Source organism: Xiphophorus maculatus, chromosome 7, assembly GCF_002775205.1.
Source record: "Xiphophorus maculatus strain JP 163 A chromosome 7, X_maculatus-5.0-male, whole genome shotgun sequence".
NCBI classification, from domain to species: Eukaryota; Metazoa; Chordata; class Actinopteri; order Cyprinodontiformes; family Poeciliidae; genus Xiphophorus; species Xiphophorus maculatus.
This window is the reverse complement of record NC_036449.1, coordinates 5,531,463-5,549,003: the sequence shown is the minus strand read 5'-3', so window position 1 is coordinate 5,549,003 and position 17,541 is coordinate 5,531,463. Positions and strand designations below refer to the sequence as shown.

The 17,541-nt window shown below is 36.3% G+C and overlaps 4 protein-coding genes across 4 annotated transcripts; all 4 read right to left on the bottom strand.

The window, feature by feature from the left end:
- Window positions 1-2,223: 2,223 nt before the first annotated feature.
- On the bottom strand, window positions 2,224-3,138 carry LOC111609367 (olfactory receptor 52E2-like). The gene has a single exon (XM_023337500.1). It carries the CDS (start codon window positions 3,136-3,138, stop codon window positions 2,224-2,226), a length of 915 nt encoding a protein of 304 aa, XP_023193268.1.
- A 2,262-nt stretch (window positions 3,139-5,400) lies between these two features.
- Window positions 5,401-7,605, bottom strand: LOC111609271 (olfactory receptor 11A1-like). Its single transcript, XM_023336598.1, has 2 exons — window positions 7,597-7,605; window positions 5,401-6,381 (listed from the first exon to the last, which is right to left on the bottom strand). The coding sequence occupies exons 1-2, from the start codon at window positions 7,603-7,605 to the stop codon at window positions 5,401-5,403; spliced, it is 990 nt and encodes a 329-aa protein (XP_023192366.1).
- A 3,398-nt stretch (window positions 7,606-11,003) lies between these two features.
- LOC111609270 (olfactory receptor 11A1-like) lies at window positions 11,004-13,176 on the bottom strand. Its single transcript, XM_023336597.1, has 2 exons — window positions 13,168-13,176; window positions 11,004-11,984 (listed from the first exon to the last, which is right to left on the bottom strand). The coding sequence occupies exons 1-2, from the start codon at window positions 13,174-13,176 to the stop codon at window positions 11,004-11,006; spliced, it is 990 nt and encodes a 329-aa protein (XP_023192365.1).
- A 2,056-nt stretch (window positions 13,177-15,232) lies between these two features.
- On the bottom strand, window positions 15,233-16,147 carry LOC102220645 (olfactory receptor 52E2-like). The gene has a single exon (XM_005813784.2). It carries the CDS (start codon window positions 16,145-16,147, stop codon window positions 15,233-15,235), a length of 915 nt encoding a protein of 304 aa, XP_005813841.2.
- Window positions 16,148-17,541: the final 1,394 nt, after the last annotated feature.

Here is a 17,541-nt window from a genome sequence, read left to right as displayed (position 1 = left end):
TAGTGTTATCAAATTTACAGCATTAATACTGATGTGTGTTCTGATATGTCCTCTTAAAGGCAAACCGACGTATGAAATGGATTAGCTCAATCCAGACTGAATCTTGGTCACTGCGAGGTAAACGCCGCAACATCGGACCGACATGCACTTAAATTAAAGAGGCCATACAGCAAAACCATGTTGGATCAACAAGTTACAGAGACTGTTTTCATTATTTACCCCAGAAGAGGTAAATAATGAAAACACAGCAGCGGAGGCTGTAGAAGAGGAGCAAGTTAGAGAGGCTGAGGAGGAAACCCCAGGAGAGGAGCTCAGCAAGGCTGCTCACTCTGAAGAGGAACAGGAACCATTTGTGTTGAAATATGTGTTCAGTTGGAAGTGGCTGTTTTCTGTCATTTAATAATTTAATGTGATAAACATTCATGAAACGTTTGATTCAAGCTCTTCAAGTTGCATGTAAACAGGTGATGAAATGAATCACATTTTAAGTACAAAGGTAATATTTAAAATATTTCAGGTAACATACATGTAATGAAAGATTATATTTTTAAATAAACATTTTATGTGATTAAAGTAAACAATTATATAATCAGACATTTTGCAGTAAACATTTAATGTAAACAATCAAACCAGATGAAAGAGCCCATCTTTAAACATTTAATGTGTAATTAAACATTTCAGAGTAAACAATAAAGGTGACAAGTAAATGTCATGAATAGATCACACTTTAAGTAAATATTTGTTGTATTTAACATATTTCAGGTAAGAAGTGAACATATAATGAAATATATCCTGTCCTAGAATTTTATGTAATTGAACATTACAGGTAACAAATGTGATGGTCATCTGAGATAATACATTTTATGAAATATTTTTAAAAAAATTTTTAAAACATAAAATAAAAAAATTAAAAAGGGGTCAAAATGTAATAAAAATGAGTGTGCTTCATCTATACAGTCTAAAAGAACAATTTCACAATGATTTTGAGTTAATTGGGCACACGATTTGGAAGCTATTGAAGAAAACATTTAATATTAAAATTATTTTAAATATTGAATATGACTTAAAATTTTAATAGAAGATAGTGTGTCTCGTGTAATAGCATGAATTATCACTTTTTTGAATCAGTTGGTCACAAGGCATTTATTTACAGGAGTGTTTGGTTCGGAAATTTACGGTCTCAACATGAGCCTCCAAGGCTTTATGTAGAGAACGGTAGCGGTAGGGAGCGGTAGAGAACAGCTGGCCGGAATTAGCGTTCATAAATCGGATCAACCTTGAGCTAAAGGCCACCTACTCCGCGGAGCGCGAAAATCCAAAATCTAACTTGAAAACAACCTCGATGCGGCTGGTAACACAATGAAAACGCCAGAATAAAGTTTGTTTTGGTCTTTGGCCTCAAAAGATGGCGCCGAGCGACTTGCGCGAGACGTAAACGGGACACACAGTGACGTCAGTTCCAAAGCTCTATAGAGCAGCCAGTCAAGCTAACGGCTAATGTTGGTGTGGCCTCTTACCTCAGGTAACAAAGAATGAGAAAAGACCGCTGGAAATGTTGAAAAAAAGGGAAAATACGGGAAATAAAATTTTTTATAAGAAGGGCCTGAACGGTTCAGTCATAATTAATGTGTTTTGGCTATTTAAAAAAAAACAAAGCCGAGATCACCGCAAGTCATATCGAGCGGAAGTTCTGACGTCGTCAGGAAAAAACACAAATCTGCTGAATCACCCGAAGCAGTGGCGCCCCCTGGAGCACGCAAAATGTAAACGTAAACAATTCCACGTAATATTTTTCATGGCGTATTTTAAGAAGTAATAAGCTACACAAAGAAGAGATTTTGAGAATTTATCTTTTCATTTATTTTAGCCCAAAGACATTCCTATATACAACACCACCAAAGGCATGCATTAATAATTGAGATATGTAGAACAATTAAAAATGTATTTACAATGAAAGGCCAAAACATTATATAAAATAAACAAACTTTCTTTAGCTTTATTGATCAACCAATTCAGATCAAAAAAATTTCATATTAAGGCAAACAGTTTTTTTTCCATTATTATAAATATTTGAGACACAGTGACTAATATGAATAGCATTGCTGTACTCAGTAAACAAATCTGAGAATCACACCAAAGATAGGTAATATTTACGTATAACAATGTAATATATAGGGCTTAAAAAAGAGAAGGCAAAAAATGACAAAACCTTAAAACAAACAGTCACTTTCCCCTCGTTTGGGAGAACAACCTTCTCAGGTGTTTATAGATTTCTTTCATTTTCAGTCCGTAAATGACTGGATTAAAAAGAGGACTGCACATTATTATACACATCGTCATCACAAACCGTACAGCCTTTGAAATGTCAGATTCCAGTCTCACAATAATTATGTCATAAGCAAACAAAGAGGAGTAGTTGATTAACACCAGCAGGTGAGGTAAACACGTCTGTGCTGCTTTTTTCCTCACATCCCCACAACTTCTATAGGCCACTATCAGTATAACTGTGTAAGTGAACAATATGAAAACCATGGGAAAAACAGCAATGTTGAACAGAGCAACTAGGCCGTACGTCAGCAAAGCTCTTGAAGCCACACAGAAAAGATGATGCACTGAATTGTTGCAGAAAATGCCTCTCAAAGTGAAGCTGCAGAGCTTGGAATTGGCATTTCCAATGAAGGGCACAACAATGTGACAAACAGGTACAAACCAAGCTAGAACAAGGAAAACACTCACTGTTCTTTTTCTCATGATCATATGATATTGCAGAGGTCTACTTATTGACACAAATCTGTCAAAAGCCATGGCTGCTAGCAGCAAGTATTCTGAACAGCTTAGAGTGTAAAATGTAAATGCCTGAATGAGACAAGCCTCGTAAGACACAATCTGCTTCTCTGATAAGAAGTCAATCAAAAGCTTTGGGTAGATAGAAGAACTGAAAAGAATGGAGTTGATCAACAAAGCAGCAATAAAGATATACATGGGCTCATGGAGGCTCTTGTGAATCACAACCAGACAAACGACTGTAAAGTTGCTGGACAGGATCAAAATATAAGCTATGACCATGATGGAGAAATAAACATAGCGATATTTTTCCAACTCCACATGGCCACTGAGATTAATGTATGTCACATTCATGTTACAATCAGCAAGCAAGATGATTAAAAGCAGACAGAAATAAGAAAATGAGACAAGTTTACTGTCTAAAATGTTGCTCATGAGAAACAAAACAATTCTTCTGGTGTCTGGTTCGTGTGCAGGTCACCGTTCCCCTGTACGCTCTGAAAGGACACAGAGTAAGATCACCTATTTAAAGTCGCTCCTTTAACCACTACGGACTTCAGTCTATTCCAAGTGGAGCTGTTGGCACGCCAACAACTCCAGGTGTGTAGAAGTGTGAAAACGTATTACTGAGGAACAATGATTCAGGTCTGTGAAATTGTTTCACGCAGTAAAAAATGATATTTCACAAAGTAGCAGTTGCTGTTGTGCTGTTTATACCTAAAGGGTTAATATTCCTTCATGCTGAGTCTCATATGCAACCACACTAACACATGCTTACTACATATCTCTACCCAACTTAAATCCATTTGGGATTCCAGTGAAACTGTAAATATGAGGGAAAAATAAATCAGTTTTTATCAAAAACTAAACAATAAAAACAAGTGCAGTGGTTATATGTTGGTGGATGCTGCAGAATCTGGCTTGTTTGACCTGCTGCTTTCTGATCAGACGTGAAGAAAGCATCAAAAGACTTAAACAGCTTTTATTCATTTCTTCTTTAAGGGGCAGTATTACTTGTTTTCCAGGCACAAAGTGCCATTTTATAGCACAATCAAGTAGCTATGTTACCTTCAATTGTCAGAAAAATGTTAAATATATATCAAAAATGACTTAAAAGAAATTTAACTATGTAATTTAATGCCTTGAGATTGAGCTTGTGTCTCCTCTATTATCCCTTTAAAACATTTTACCAGTGTAGCACTGAGAAGTAGCTCCTATAATGAGCTCAGCAGATGCTCAGTTCTGTCAGGTGTTTGCTAATTGCTGCTGGCTAGTCTGAAGGAGCTAGTCTAGATGGTGTAGCTCTCACAGCACATAGTATCATGTTAAATTAAACTTCTTCACAACAACAATACACTACAACTCAATATAAAATATCAGATGATTGAAATGTAATGTAATTTTTGTAAAAAAAAAAAAAAAGAATCTTATTCTGGGCAATTTTACAGTGGATGCTCCCTGTACATTTCTCCTTTGATCATTCTTTCAAATATAGTGAGTGCAATCAGTGACGTCCAAACAGTTAAACTCAGATTACAAGTAGTTTCTCCCATTATTTTACTGGATTGATTAGCTGTTCTGCAGAAAATAAAAAAAAATAATGTCAACATGGTGGAGCTTTCTGCAGTGAGTGTGCCTATATGCAGTTGAGTGGATTGTTTATCGTTTTAATGGAGAAGATTGTTTCAGCTGGATGGAAGAAAATCTTGAAAACACAAATTGCAAAAAGCATTTTTTTTATGAGGGTTACTTACTGCAGCTTTAACCAAGGTGTCAGTATTTTAATTGCAATACAGTCATATCTTACATACATCATTACTTTCTATAAAATATGTTATTATACCTCAAAAATAAAGAGAAAGGCTTTTCCCCCTCTGATAGATTTCAGCCTGAAAACGCTCCTGATGACCGACGCAGGCCTTGTGTTGGTCTGAGTCCATTCAAAATGTGAAAAAGTTCAGGGAACATGACAAATTTTGTGAGACTTTTATTGTTAAGAAGAAAAAAGCTCTTTTACAATAAAATTTGGCAGCACGCTTTCAACAAAGCCGTTAATATGTGCAGCAAATATTTTTGTCACAATGAGAAGAACACATCTTCTAGTAGTAGTTTTGTTTTGGAAACAAATATTAAACAGTACCTTTTGTAAAATATTCTGAGATAAAATCTACACAAGGATGGGACTTAATTAAAATATTTGAAAAGTTTTAAAAATGTTTTTAAGATAAAAGACAAAACAGCAAAAGCACAAGAGGCTGAACGTTATTTTTTTTACCTGCATAGGAGAGAAATCATGTCACTCATTTTGTATTTCTTCACAATGTAAAATGTGAAACAATGAAAGTATCTTTTCCTCAGCTAGAACGTCCATTTGAGCTGCTACAGATGTCGTCTTCATGGTGCCACGTTGTCTCCGGCTTTGAAATAAAACTAGAGAGAGAACGACTAGCAGGAACATAAGAAGCTTTCCGATGAATCAGAGAGACACTGGTACTCTTTGACAGTAAACGTTACCCACAGATTTTAAAAAGACAGAAATGATCAGTTAGACAGTGTAGGAGTCAAAACTAAAGCCTCCCATCGAAAGGCAAAAACGATGAAAGCTTAAAGCCGCTATTATTTTCCTCTGGCGTGACAGAGCAACCGCTTCAGGTGTTTGTAAATTTCTTTCATTTTCAGTCCATATACGACTGGGTTAAAAAGAGGACTGTACATTATTATTTGCAGCGTCATCACAAAACTCACAGTCTTTGAAATCTCAGACTTCAGTCTGACAATAATCACGTCGTAAGTGAGCAAACAGGAATAGTTTAATAAAACCAGCAGGTGAGGTAAACACGTCTGTGCTGCTTTTTTCCTCACATCCCCACCGCTCCTACAGGCCACTATGATGATCACTGTGTAAGTGAACAGTATGAAAACCATTGGAAGAATGCTGAAATTGAACAGAATCACTAGACCATAAATATAAAGCGCTCTTGAAGTCACACAGAAGTTATAATTTACTGAGCTGTTGCAGTAAATGCCTTTCAAAGTAAAGCTGCAGAGTTTTAACTGGGAATATCCAACGGCCGGCACAACAAGATGGCAGGCAGGCACGAGCCAAGATAAAACGAGGAGAACAGTCACTTTTCTTTTTCTCATAATGGTTGGATATTGCAGAGGTTTACATATGGACACATATCTGTCATAAGCCATGGCAGCCAACAGTAAAAATTCAGAACCACTTGATGAATAGAATAAAAACATCTGGAAGATACAAGCTTCATAAGTTATGATCTGTTTTTCAGATATAAAGTCGATCAAAAGCTTCGGGTAGACCACGGTGCTGAAAAGCATGGAGTTCATCAGCAGAGCAGCAATGAAAACATACATGGGCTCATGGAGGTTTCTGTGGATCACAATCAGGCAAAACACTGTGGAATTGCTGGACAGGATCAAAACATAACTTGTAAACATGAAGACAAAATAGACATATCTGTATTTTTCAATCTCTAAGTGACCGTCAAGAGTGATGTAAGTGACATTCATTGCAGTAGGCAACGTAGTTACGAAAACAGAAAAGAAAAAGTGAGACAGACTAATAGTTTCAAAGTGCTGCACATGAGGAAAGTAGTCGAATGCAGCAGAGAGTCTGAAAAAAAGTCAGACTGTTGACTGTTTGATATCGAAGGACTCTTTAAAGAGCTTTTCTGGCCACCATGGACTTCAGAGACTAGTCCTTGAAGAGATGTTGGCATGGTAACAAGCTTTAAGTTGAAGCGACAAGTGAGTCGGTACGGCTCATTGTGCATCCATTATACTTTTACAGCAACGTTTGTGATCCGTACGCAGATTTGTGCACTTTAATAAGGAGTAAACATAGGAAAACCTTTAAATGCCATTAAAGTTTGGTTTGAAACTGTTTAATTTTGATCTGGATTTGGGGGGGTCACAGGTTTATTACTATTCTATTTAACATTTTCTTGTATATTTTGTAAATTTAAAGTTTTGTCTTTGAATGCACAACAATAAGATGCCAACAAGTAACATAAAAGAGGTGTAAAATAATGGATTTAAGTCATAAATTCACACGTTCAGTGAGCAAAAATCAATTTATTATGTTAAGAGTTCTGCATTTTGTGCAAAATTAATTATTGTTCATGACAGTGGCTTTAGTAGCAAGTTTTCCCCCAGAAAACTGGCCAAGTCTGGTGGTTGGGTCAGTCATTCATCCAGCGGCCCGTCGTGTTTTTGAGTTAAAAAATGTTTCAAGTTGACAGGAAATTTGAAAATATCGCTTGATAATTATGTGTTACATGAAAGATTGTTAGATTAATACCTGAACACCAACTATAAAGTCTTAAAAAATGCAAACATTTTATAAAGACTTAAAAAGATGTCCACACAATTAATGACTTAGTGCTACTACGTCATCTAATCATGTTTATCCGCCATGACAGGCATCAGAAGTGAGGGACAGGAATATTGAACAGAGCAAATGTGATTGTTATTTTTGCCAGAATAGCCATGGCTTCCACTTGTACAAGTCAAGCTAGAACCCCTAGTTGAGGCTGATAGACGGCGATATTTACAAAAGTTGGAATAGCTTACAAACCGGTCCATACATTCTCCTTTCTGAAATGTTTGTTGATTTGATCAAATCTACCTGAGAACACATCAAATGATTTATGCAATTAGGTCATAAACAGCATTTCCCATTACACCGTACCCGAAAGGGTACAAAAGTCTAGATGTTAACCTATTTTTCCGTACATGCTAAGCTACGTGATGGTGTACTTTCTCCATGGTTACGAATGATTAGATGCCTACCTTCCTCATTTTGCCATATTGGATAGAGTCTTACTATTCTTACTCATTATTGAAGTATATGAACGTTAATGTTCTTACCTTTTAAAAGGTGTTTGCTGGAAATTGCTGCAGTCCACTGGTGAAATTTTAATCCAGCTCTGTTAGTACCAAGTCAGATGTAATGGGCCACACTTGCAAGATTTGACTATTCTCTCCTCCGGTCAGAAGAAGATCCTCACCAAAGGCTTGGGAATCAGGAAGAGAAAGAAAATGGTTTTTGGGGGCAGGCAGGATGTGTTTTTGTGTTTCTTTTGATCAGAAGTGGCTTTCCAACGCTTTCATGATTTCTCAATTTATGGATAAGAGCCCTTTCTGTGGAGTCAAGTAAACTTCCTAAATTGGTTTGTTACCAATTCCAGATTTCTACATGTCAAAGACTCAGTTCTTGAATTTCTTTAGATTATGTTTGGGTTTTGTTTTTACCCTACTTCATGTTGTCAGACCGGTTATATTGTAGTGATTTCTCTATTTTAAATTTCTGGCAGTAATCAGGTCTGGATGGTAGGTGAAACTGGAAACATGATTAATTAAATTAGGGATATTTACAACTTTCCTTTTAATCTTCTATAACACTGATTTGACAGTGTAAAGAAGATTTTTACATGTGGGAGGATTTTTGTCCTTTGTCTCACCTGTCAAAATAAAAGAAATGCTCCCTTCTTTCATCTCCTTGACACTTAATATTTCAAAAATTCATTTTGAACATTTCTTCTGGTGTTTTCTTTTTTCATTCCTGGCACTTCAGGCATCAGGTTTGTTCATAAGACCTCAGACCTCGTTTCATGGGGTTTCTGTATGATGGCCGTGTTGAGAAATGTTTAGACTGGTTGTCAGAAATACATTTTCATCTAGAGCTTTTACGTAATTCTGCTGTTTAAAAACTTGCTTTAAATTAAAATCTCCTGTAGTTCTGAGTGCAGATGAATTTTTCATAGCCATAGTTTTGCACTTAATCTCTGCTGTCATGGCATTGGTCGTCATTAGTTACATTTACTCATTTACTTGAGTACCGTTTTGGGGAAAATACTTTTAGGAGAAATTCTGCTGCACAAAGCCTTTTACCTTTACCTGAGTCATATGTTAAAGCTACTAGTCTCTCCACTTCAGAAAACGTCACTGAATAAAGACATTTTAAGCAAACCTGGACCAGACCCAGGCCAGCAGTTTAGGTTAAAGTGAGACCTCTTGTTTATTCACAAGCTTTGTTGTTTTAATGTTGTTCTCTTTCTGTTGAAATGTTTGTACTCTTACACTCCTACATTCCTCCATTTATCCTTCGTTAAAATATGAACCAATTATGTGGCTGGAATAGAGCAGCCAGTCAAGCTAACGGCTAATGTTGGTGTGGCCTCTTACCTCAGGTAACAAAGAAGGAGAAAAGACCGCTGGAAATGGAGGAAAAAAAGGAAAATACAGCAAATAAAAATTTTTATAAGAAGGGCCTGAACGGTTCAGTCATAATTAATATGTTTTGGCTATTTGGAAAAAAAAAAACAAAGCCGAGATCACCGCAAGTCATATCGAGCGGAAGTTCTGACGTCGTCAGGAAAAAACACAAATCTGCTGAATCACCGGAAGCAGTGGCGCCCCCTGGAGCACGCAAAATGTAAACGTCAACAATTCCACGTAATATTTTTCATGGCGTATTTTAAGAAGTTATATTTAAAATAAGCTACACAAAGAAGAGATTTTGAGAATTTATCTTTTCATTTATTTTAGCCCAAAGACATTCCTATATACAACACCACCAAAGGCATGCATTGATAATTGAGATATGTAGAACAATTAAAAATGTATTTACAATGAAAGGCCAAAACATTATACCTTCAATTATCAGAAAAATGTGAAATGAAAAATGACTTTAAAAAAATTTAACTATGTAATTTAATGCCTTGAGATTGAGCTTGTGTCTCCTCTATTATCCCTTTAAAAACATTTTACCAGTGTAGCACTGAGAAGTAGCTCCTATAAGGAGCTCAGCAGATGCTCAGTTCTGTCAGGTGTTTGCTAATTGCTGCTGGCTAGTCTGAAGGAGCTAGTCTAGATGGTGTAGCTCTCACAGCACATAGTATCATGTTAAATTAAACTTCTTCACAACAACAATACACTACAACTCAATATAAAATATCGGATGATTGAAATGTAATGTAATTTTTGTAAAAAAAAAAAAAAGAAGAATCTTATTCTGGGCAATTTTACAGTGGATGCTCCCTGTACATTTCTCCTTTGATCATTCTTTCAAATATAGTGAGTGCAATCAGTGACGTCCAAACAGTTAAACTCAGATTACAAGTAGTTTCTCCCATTATTTTACTGGATTGATTAGCTGTTCTGCAGAAAATTAAAAAAAAAAATGTCAACATGGTGGAGCTTTCTGCAGTGAGTGTGCCTATATGCAGTTGAGTGGATTGTTTATCGTTTTAATGGAGAAGATTGTTTCAGCTGGATGGAAGAAAATCTTGAAAACACAAATTGCAAAAAGCATTTTTTTTATGAGGGTTACTTACTGCAGCTTTAACCAAGGTGTCAATATTTTAATTGCAATACAGTCATATCTTACATACATCATTACTTTCTATAAAATATGTTATTATACCTCAAAAATAAAGAGAAAGACTTTCCCCCCTCTGATAGATTTCAGTCTGAAAACACTCCTGATGACCGACGCAGGCCTTGTGTTGGTCTGAGTCCATTCAAAATGTGAAAAAGTTCAGGGAACATGACAAATTTTGTGAGACTTTTATTGTTAAGAAGAAAAAAGCTCTTTTACAATAAAATTTGGCAGCACGCTTTCAACAAAGCCATTAATATGTGCAGCAAATATTTTTGTCACAATGAGAAGAACACATCTTCTAGTAGTAGTTTTGTTTTGGAAACAAATATTAAACAGTACCTTTTGTAAAATATTCTGAGATAAAATCTACACAAGGATGGGACTTAATTAAAATATTTGAAAAATTTTAAAAATGTATTTAAGATAAAAGACAAAACAGCAAAAGCACAAGAGGCTGAACGTTATTTTTCTACCTTCATAGAAGAGAAATCATGTCACTCATTTTGTATTTCCACACAATGTAAAATGTGAAACAATGAAAGTATCTTTTCCTCAGCTAGAACGTCCATTTGAGCTGCTACAGATGTCGTCTTCATGGTGCCACGTTGTCTCCGGCTTTGAAATAAAACTAGAGAGAGAACGACTAGCAGGAACATAAGAAGCTTTCCGATGAATCAGAGAGACACTGGTACTCTTTGACAGTAAACGTTACCCACAGATTTTAAAAAGACAGAAATGATCAGTTAGACAGTGTGGGAGTCAAAACTAAAGCCTCCCATCGAAAGGCAAAAACGATGAAAGCTTAAAGCCGCTATTATTTTCCTCTGGCGTGACAGAGCAACCGCTTCAGGTGTTTGTAAATTTCTTTCATTTTCAGTCCATATACGACTGGGTTAAAAAGAGGACTGTACATTATTATTTGCAGCGTCATCACAAAACTCACAGTCTTTGAAATCTCAGACTTCAGTCTGACAATAATCACGTCGTAAGTGAGCAAACAGGAATAGTTTAATAAAACCAGCAGGTGAGGTAAACATGTCTGTGCTGCTTTTTTCCTCACATCCCCACCGCTCCTACAGGCCACTATGATGATCACTGTGTAAGTGAACAGTATGAAAACCATTGGAAGAATGCTGAGATCGAACAGAATTACCAGGCCATAAATATAAAGCGCTCTTGAATACACACAGAAGTTATAATTTACTGAGCTGTTGCAAAAAATACCTTTCAAAGTAAAGCTGCAGAGTTTTAACTGGGCATATAACACGGCCGGCACAGCAAGATGGCAGGCAGGCACGAGCCAAGATAAAACGAGGAGAACAGTCACTTTTCTTTTTCTCATAATGGTTGGATATTGTAGAGGTTTACATATGGACACATATCTGTCATAAGACATGGCAGCCAACAGCAAGAATTCAGAGCCACTTAATGAATAGAATAAATACATCTGAAAGAGACACGCTTCATAAGCTATGATCTGTTTTTCAGATATAAAGTCGATCAAAAGCTTCGGGTAGACCACGGTGCTGAAAAGCATGGAGTTCATCAGCAGAGCAGCAATGAAAACATACATGGGCTCATGGAGGTTTCTGTGGATCACAATCAGGCAAAACACTGTGGAATTGCTGGACAGGATCAAAACATAACTTGTAAACATGAAGACAAAATAGACATATCTGTATTTTTCAATCTCTAAGTGACCGTCAAGAATGATGTAAGTGACATTCATTGCAGTAGGCAACGTAGTTACGAAAACAGAAAAGAAAAAGTGAGACAGACTAATAGTTTCAAAGTGCTGCACATGAGGAAAGTAGTCGAATGCAGCAGAGAGTCTGAAAAAAAGTCAGACTGTTGACTGTTTGATATCGAAGGACTCTTTAAAGAGCTTTTCTGGCCACCATGGACTTCAGAGACTAGTCCTTGAAGAGATGTTGGCATGGTAACAAGCTTTAAGTTGAAGCGACGAGTGAGTCGGTACGGCTCATTGTGCATCCATTATACTTTTACAGCAACGTTTGTGATCCGTACGCAGATTTGTGCACTTTAATAAGGAGTAAACATAGGAAAACCTTTAAATGCCATTAAAGTTTGGTTTGAAACTGTTTAATTTTGATCTGGATTTGGGGGGGTTACAGGTTTATTACTATTCTATTTAACATTTTCTTGTATATTTTGTAAATTTAAAGTTATGTCTTTGAATGCACAACAATAAGATGCCAACAAGTAACATAAAAGAGGTGTAAAATAATGGATTTAAGTCATAAATTCACACGTTCAGTGAGCAAAAATCAGTTTATTATGTTAAGAGTTCTGCATTTTGTGCAAAATTAATTATTGTTCATGACAGTGGCATTAGTAGCAAGTTTTCCCCCAGAAAACTGGCCAAGTCTGGTGGTTGGGTCAGTCATTCATCCAGCGGCCCGTCGTGTTTTTGAGTTAAAAAATGTTTCAAGTTGACAGGAAATTTGAAAATATGACTTGATAATTATATGTTACATGAAAGGTTGTTAGATTAATACCTGAACACCAACTATAAAGTCTTAAAAAATGCAAACATTTTATAAAGACTTAAAAAGATGTCCACACAATTAATGACTTAGTGCTACTACGTCACCTAATCATGTTTATCCGCCATGACAGGCATCAGAAGTGAGGGACAGGAATATTGAACAGAGCAAATGTGATTGTTATTTTTGCCAGAATAGCCATGATCACTTACTTGTACAAGTCAAGCTAGAACCCCTAGTTGAGGCTGATAGATGGAGATATTTACAAAAGTTGGAATAGCTTACAAACCGGTCCATACATTCTCCTTTCTGAAATGTTTGTTGATTTGATCAAATCTACCTGAGAACACGTCAAATGATTTATGCAATTAGGTCATAAACCGCATTTCCCATTACAACGTACCCGAAAGGGTACAAAAGTCTAGATGTTAACCTATTTTTCCGTACATGCTAAGCTACGTGATGGTGTACTTTCTCCATGGTTACGAATGATTAGATGCCTACCTTCCTCATTTTGACATATTGGATAGAGTCTTACTATTCTTACTCATTATTGAAGTATATGAACGTTAATGTTCTTACCTTTTAAAAGGTGTTTGCTGGAAATTGCTGCAGTCCACTGGTGAAATTTTAATCCAGCTCTGTTAGTACCAAGTCAGATGTAATGGGCCACACTTGCAAGATTTGACTATTCTCTCCTCCGGTCAGAAGAAGATCCTCACCAAAGGCTTGGGAATCAGGAAGAGAAAGAAAATGTTTTTTGGGGGCAGGCAGGATGTGTTTTTGTGTTTCTTTTGATCAGAAGTGGTTTTCCAACGTTTTCATGATTTCTCAATTTATGGATAAGAGCCCTTTCTGTGGAGTCAAGTAAACTTCCTAAATTGGTTTGTTACCAATTCCAGATTTCTACATGTCAAAGACTCAGTTCTTGAATTTCTTTAGATTATGTTTGGGTTTTGTTTTTACCCTACTTCATGTTGTCAGACAGGTTATATTATAGTGATTTCTCTATTTGAAATTTCTGGCAGTAATCAGGTCTGGATGGTAGGTGAAACTGGAAACATGATTAACCTCATGTTAATTAAATTAGGGACATTTACAACTTTCCTCTTAATCTTCTATAACACTGATTTGACAGTGTAAAGAAGATTTTTACATGTGGGATGATTTTTGTCCTTTGTCTCATCTGTCAAAATAAAAGAAATGCTCACTTTCTTTCATCTCCTTGACACTAAATATTTCAAAAATTCATTTTGAACATTTCTTCTGGTGTTTTCTTTTTTCATTCCTGGCACTTCAGGCATCAGGTTTGTTCATAAGACCTCAGACCTCGTTTCATGGGGTTTCTGTATGATGGCCGTGTTGAGAAATGTTTAGACTGGTTGTCAGAAATACATTTTCATCTAGAGCTTTTACGTAATTCTGCTGTTTAAAAACTTGCTTTAAATTAAAATCTCCTGTAGTTCTGAGTGCAGATGAATTTTTCATAGCCATAGTTTTGCACTTAATCTCTGCTGTCATGGCATTGGTCGTCATTAGTTACATTTACTCATTTACTTGAGTACCGCTTTGGGGAAAATACTTTTAGGAGAAATTCTGCTGCACAAAGCATTTTACCTTTACCTGAGTCATATGTTAAAGCTACTAGTCTCTCCACTTCAGAAAACGTCACTGAATAAAGACATTTTAAGCAAACCTGGACCAGACCCAGGCCAGCAGTTTAGGTTAAAGTGAGACCTCTTGTTTATTCACAAGCTTTGTTGTTTTAATGTTGTTCTCTTTCTGTTGAAATGTTTGTACTCTTACACTCCTACATTCCTCCATTTATCCTTCGTTAAAATATGAACCAATTATGTGGCTGGAATAGAGCAGCCAGTCAAGCTAACGGCTAATGTTGGTGTGGCCTCTTACCTCAGGTAACAAAGAAGGAGAAAAGACCGCTGGAAATGGAGGAAAAAAATGGAAAATACATTTTTTATAAGAAGGGTCTGAACGGTTCAGTCATAATTAATATGTTTTGGCTATTTCAAAAACAAAAAACAAAGCCGAGATCACCGCAAGTCATATCGAGCGGAAGTTCTGACGTCGTCAGGAAAAAACACAAATCTGCTGAATCACCGGAAGCAGTGGCGCCCCCTGGAGCACGCAAAATGTAAACGTCAACAATTCCACGTAATATTTTTCATGGCGTATTTTAAGAAGTTATATTTAAAATAAGCTACACAAAGAAGAGATTTTGAGAATTTATCTTTTCATTTATTTTAGCCCAAAGACATTCCTATATACAACACCACCAAAGGCATGCATTAATAATTGAGATATGTAGAACAATTAAAAATGTATTTACAATGAAAGGCCAAAACATTATATAAAATAAACAAACTTTCTTTAGCTTTATTGATATGAATAGCATTGCTGTACTCATTAAACAAATCTGAGAATCACACCAAAGATAGGTAATATTTACGTATAACAATGTAATATATAGGGCTTAAAAAAGAGAAGGCAAAAAATGACAAAACCTTAAAACAAACAGTCACTTTCCCCTCGTTTGGGAGAACAACCTTCTCAGGTGTTTATAGATTTCTTTCATTTTCAGTCCGTAAATGACTGGATTAAAAAGAGGACTGCACATTATTATACACATCGTCATCACAAACCGTACAGCCTTTGAAATGTCAGATTCCAGTCTCACAATAATCATGTCATAAGCAAACAAAGAGGAGTAGTTGATTAACACCATCAGGTGAGGTAAACACGTCTGTGCTGCTTTTTTCCTCACATCCCCACAGCTTCTATAGGCCACTATCAGTATAACTGTGTAAGTGAACAATATGAAAACCATGGGAAAAACAGCAATGTTGAACAGAGCAACTAGGCCGTACGTCAGCAAAGCTCTTGAAGCCACACAGAAAAGATGATGCACTGAATTGTTGCAGAAAATGCCTCTCAAAGTGAAGCTGCAGAGCTTGGAATTGGCATTTCCAATGAAGGGCACAACAATGTGACAAGCAGGTACAAACCAAGCTAGAACAAGGAAAACACTCACTGTTCTTTTTCTCATGATCATATGATATTGCAGAGGTCTACTTATTGACACAAATCTGTCAAAAGCCATGGCTGCTAGCAGCAAGTATTCTGAACAGCTTAGAGTGTAAAATGTAAATGCCTGAATGAGACAAGCCTCGTAAGACACAATCTGCTTCTCTGATAAGAAGTCAATCAAAAGCTTTGGGTAGATAGAAGAACTGAAAAGAATGGAGTTGATCAACAAAGCAGCAATAAAGATATACATGGGCTCATGGAGGCTCTTGTGAATCACAACCAGACAAACGACTGTAAAGTTGCTGGACAGGATCAAAATATAAGCTATGACCATGATGGAGAAATAAACATAGCGATATTTTTCCAACTCCACATGGCCACTGAGATTAATGTATGTCACATTCATGTTACAATCAGCAAGCAAGATGATTAAAAAACTGACAGAAATAAGAAAATGAGACAAGTTTAATGTCTAAAAGTGTTGCTCATGAGGAACAAAACAATTCTTCTGGTGTCTGGTTCGTGTGCAGGTCACCGTTCCCCTGTACGCTCTGAAAGGACACAGAGTAAGATCACCTATTTAAAGTCGCTCCTTTAACCACTATGGACTTCAGTCTATTCCAAGTGGAGCTGTTGGCACGCCAACAACTCCAGGTGTGTAGAAGTGTGAAAACGTATTACTGAGGAACAATGATTCAGGTCTGTGAAATTGTTTCACGCAGTAAAAAATGATATTTCACAAAGTAGCAGTTGCTGTTGTGCTGTTTATACCTAAAGGGTTAATATTCCTTCATGCTGAGTCTCATATGCAACCACACTAACACATGCTTACTACATATCTCTACCCAACTTAAATCCATTTGGGATTCCAGTGAAACTGTAAATATGAGGGAAAAATAAATCAGTTTTTATCAAAAACTAAACAATAAAAACAAGTGCAGTGGTTATATGTTGGTGGATGCTGCAGAATCTGGCTTGTTTGACCTGCTGCTTTCTGATCAGACGTGAAGAAAGCATCAAAAGACTTAAACAGCTTTTATTCATTTCTTCTTTAAGGGGCAGTTTTACTTGTTTTCCAGGCACAAAGTGCCATTTTATAGTACAATCAAGTAGATATGTTACCTTCAATTATCAGAAAAATGTGATATATATGAAAAATGACTTAAAAGAAATTTAACTATGTAATTTAATGCCTTGAGATTGAGCTTGTGTCTCCTCTATTATCCCTTTAAAAACATTTTACCAGTGTAGCACTGAGAAGTAGCTCCTATAATGAGCTCAGCAGATGCTCAGTTCTGTCAGGTGTTTGCTAATTGCTGCTGGCTAGTCTGAAGGAGCTAGTCTAGATGGTGTAGGTCTCACAGCACATAGTATCATGTTAAATTAAACTTCTTCACAACAACAATACACTACAACTCAATATAAAATATCGGATGATTGAAATGTAATGTAATTTTTGTAAAAAAAAAAGAATCTTATTCTGGGCAATTTTACAGTGGATGCTCCCTGTACATTTCTCCTTTGATCATTCTTTCAAATATAGTGAGTGCAATCAGTGACGTCCAAACAGTTAAACTCAGATTACAAGTAGTTTCTCCCATTATTTTACTGGATTGATTAGCTGTTCTGCAGAAAATAAAAAAAAATAATGTCAACATGGTGGAGCTTTCTGCAGTGAGTGTGCCTATATGCAGTTGAGTGGATTGTTTATCGTTTTAATGGAGAAGATTGTTTCAGCTGGATGGAAGAAAATCTTGAGAATACAAATTGCAAAAAGCATTTTTTTTATGAGGGTTACTT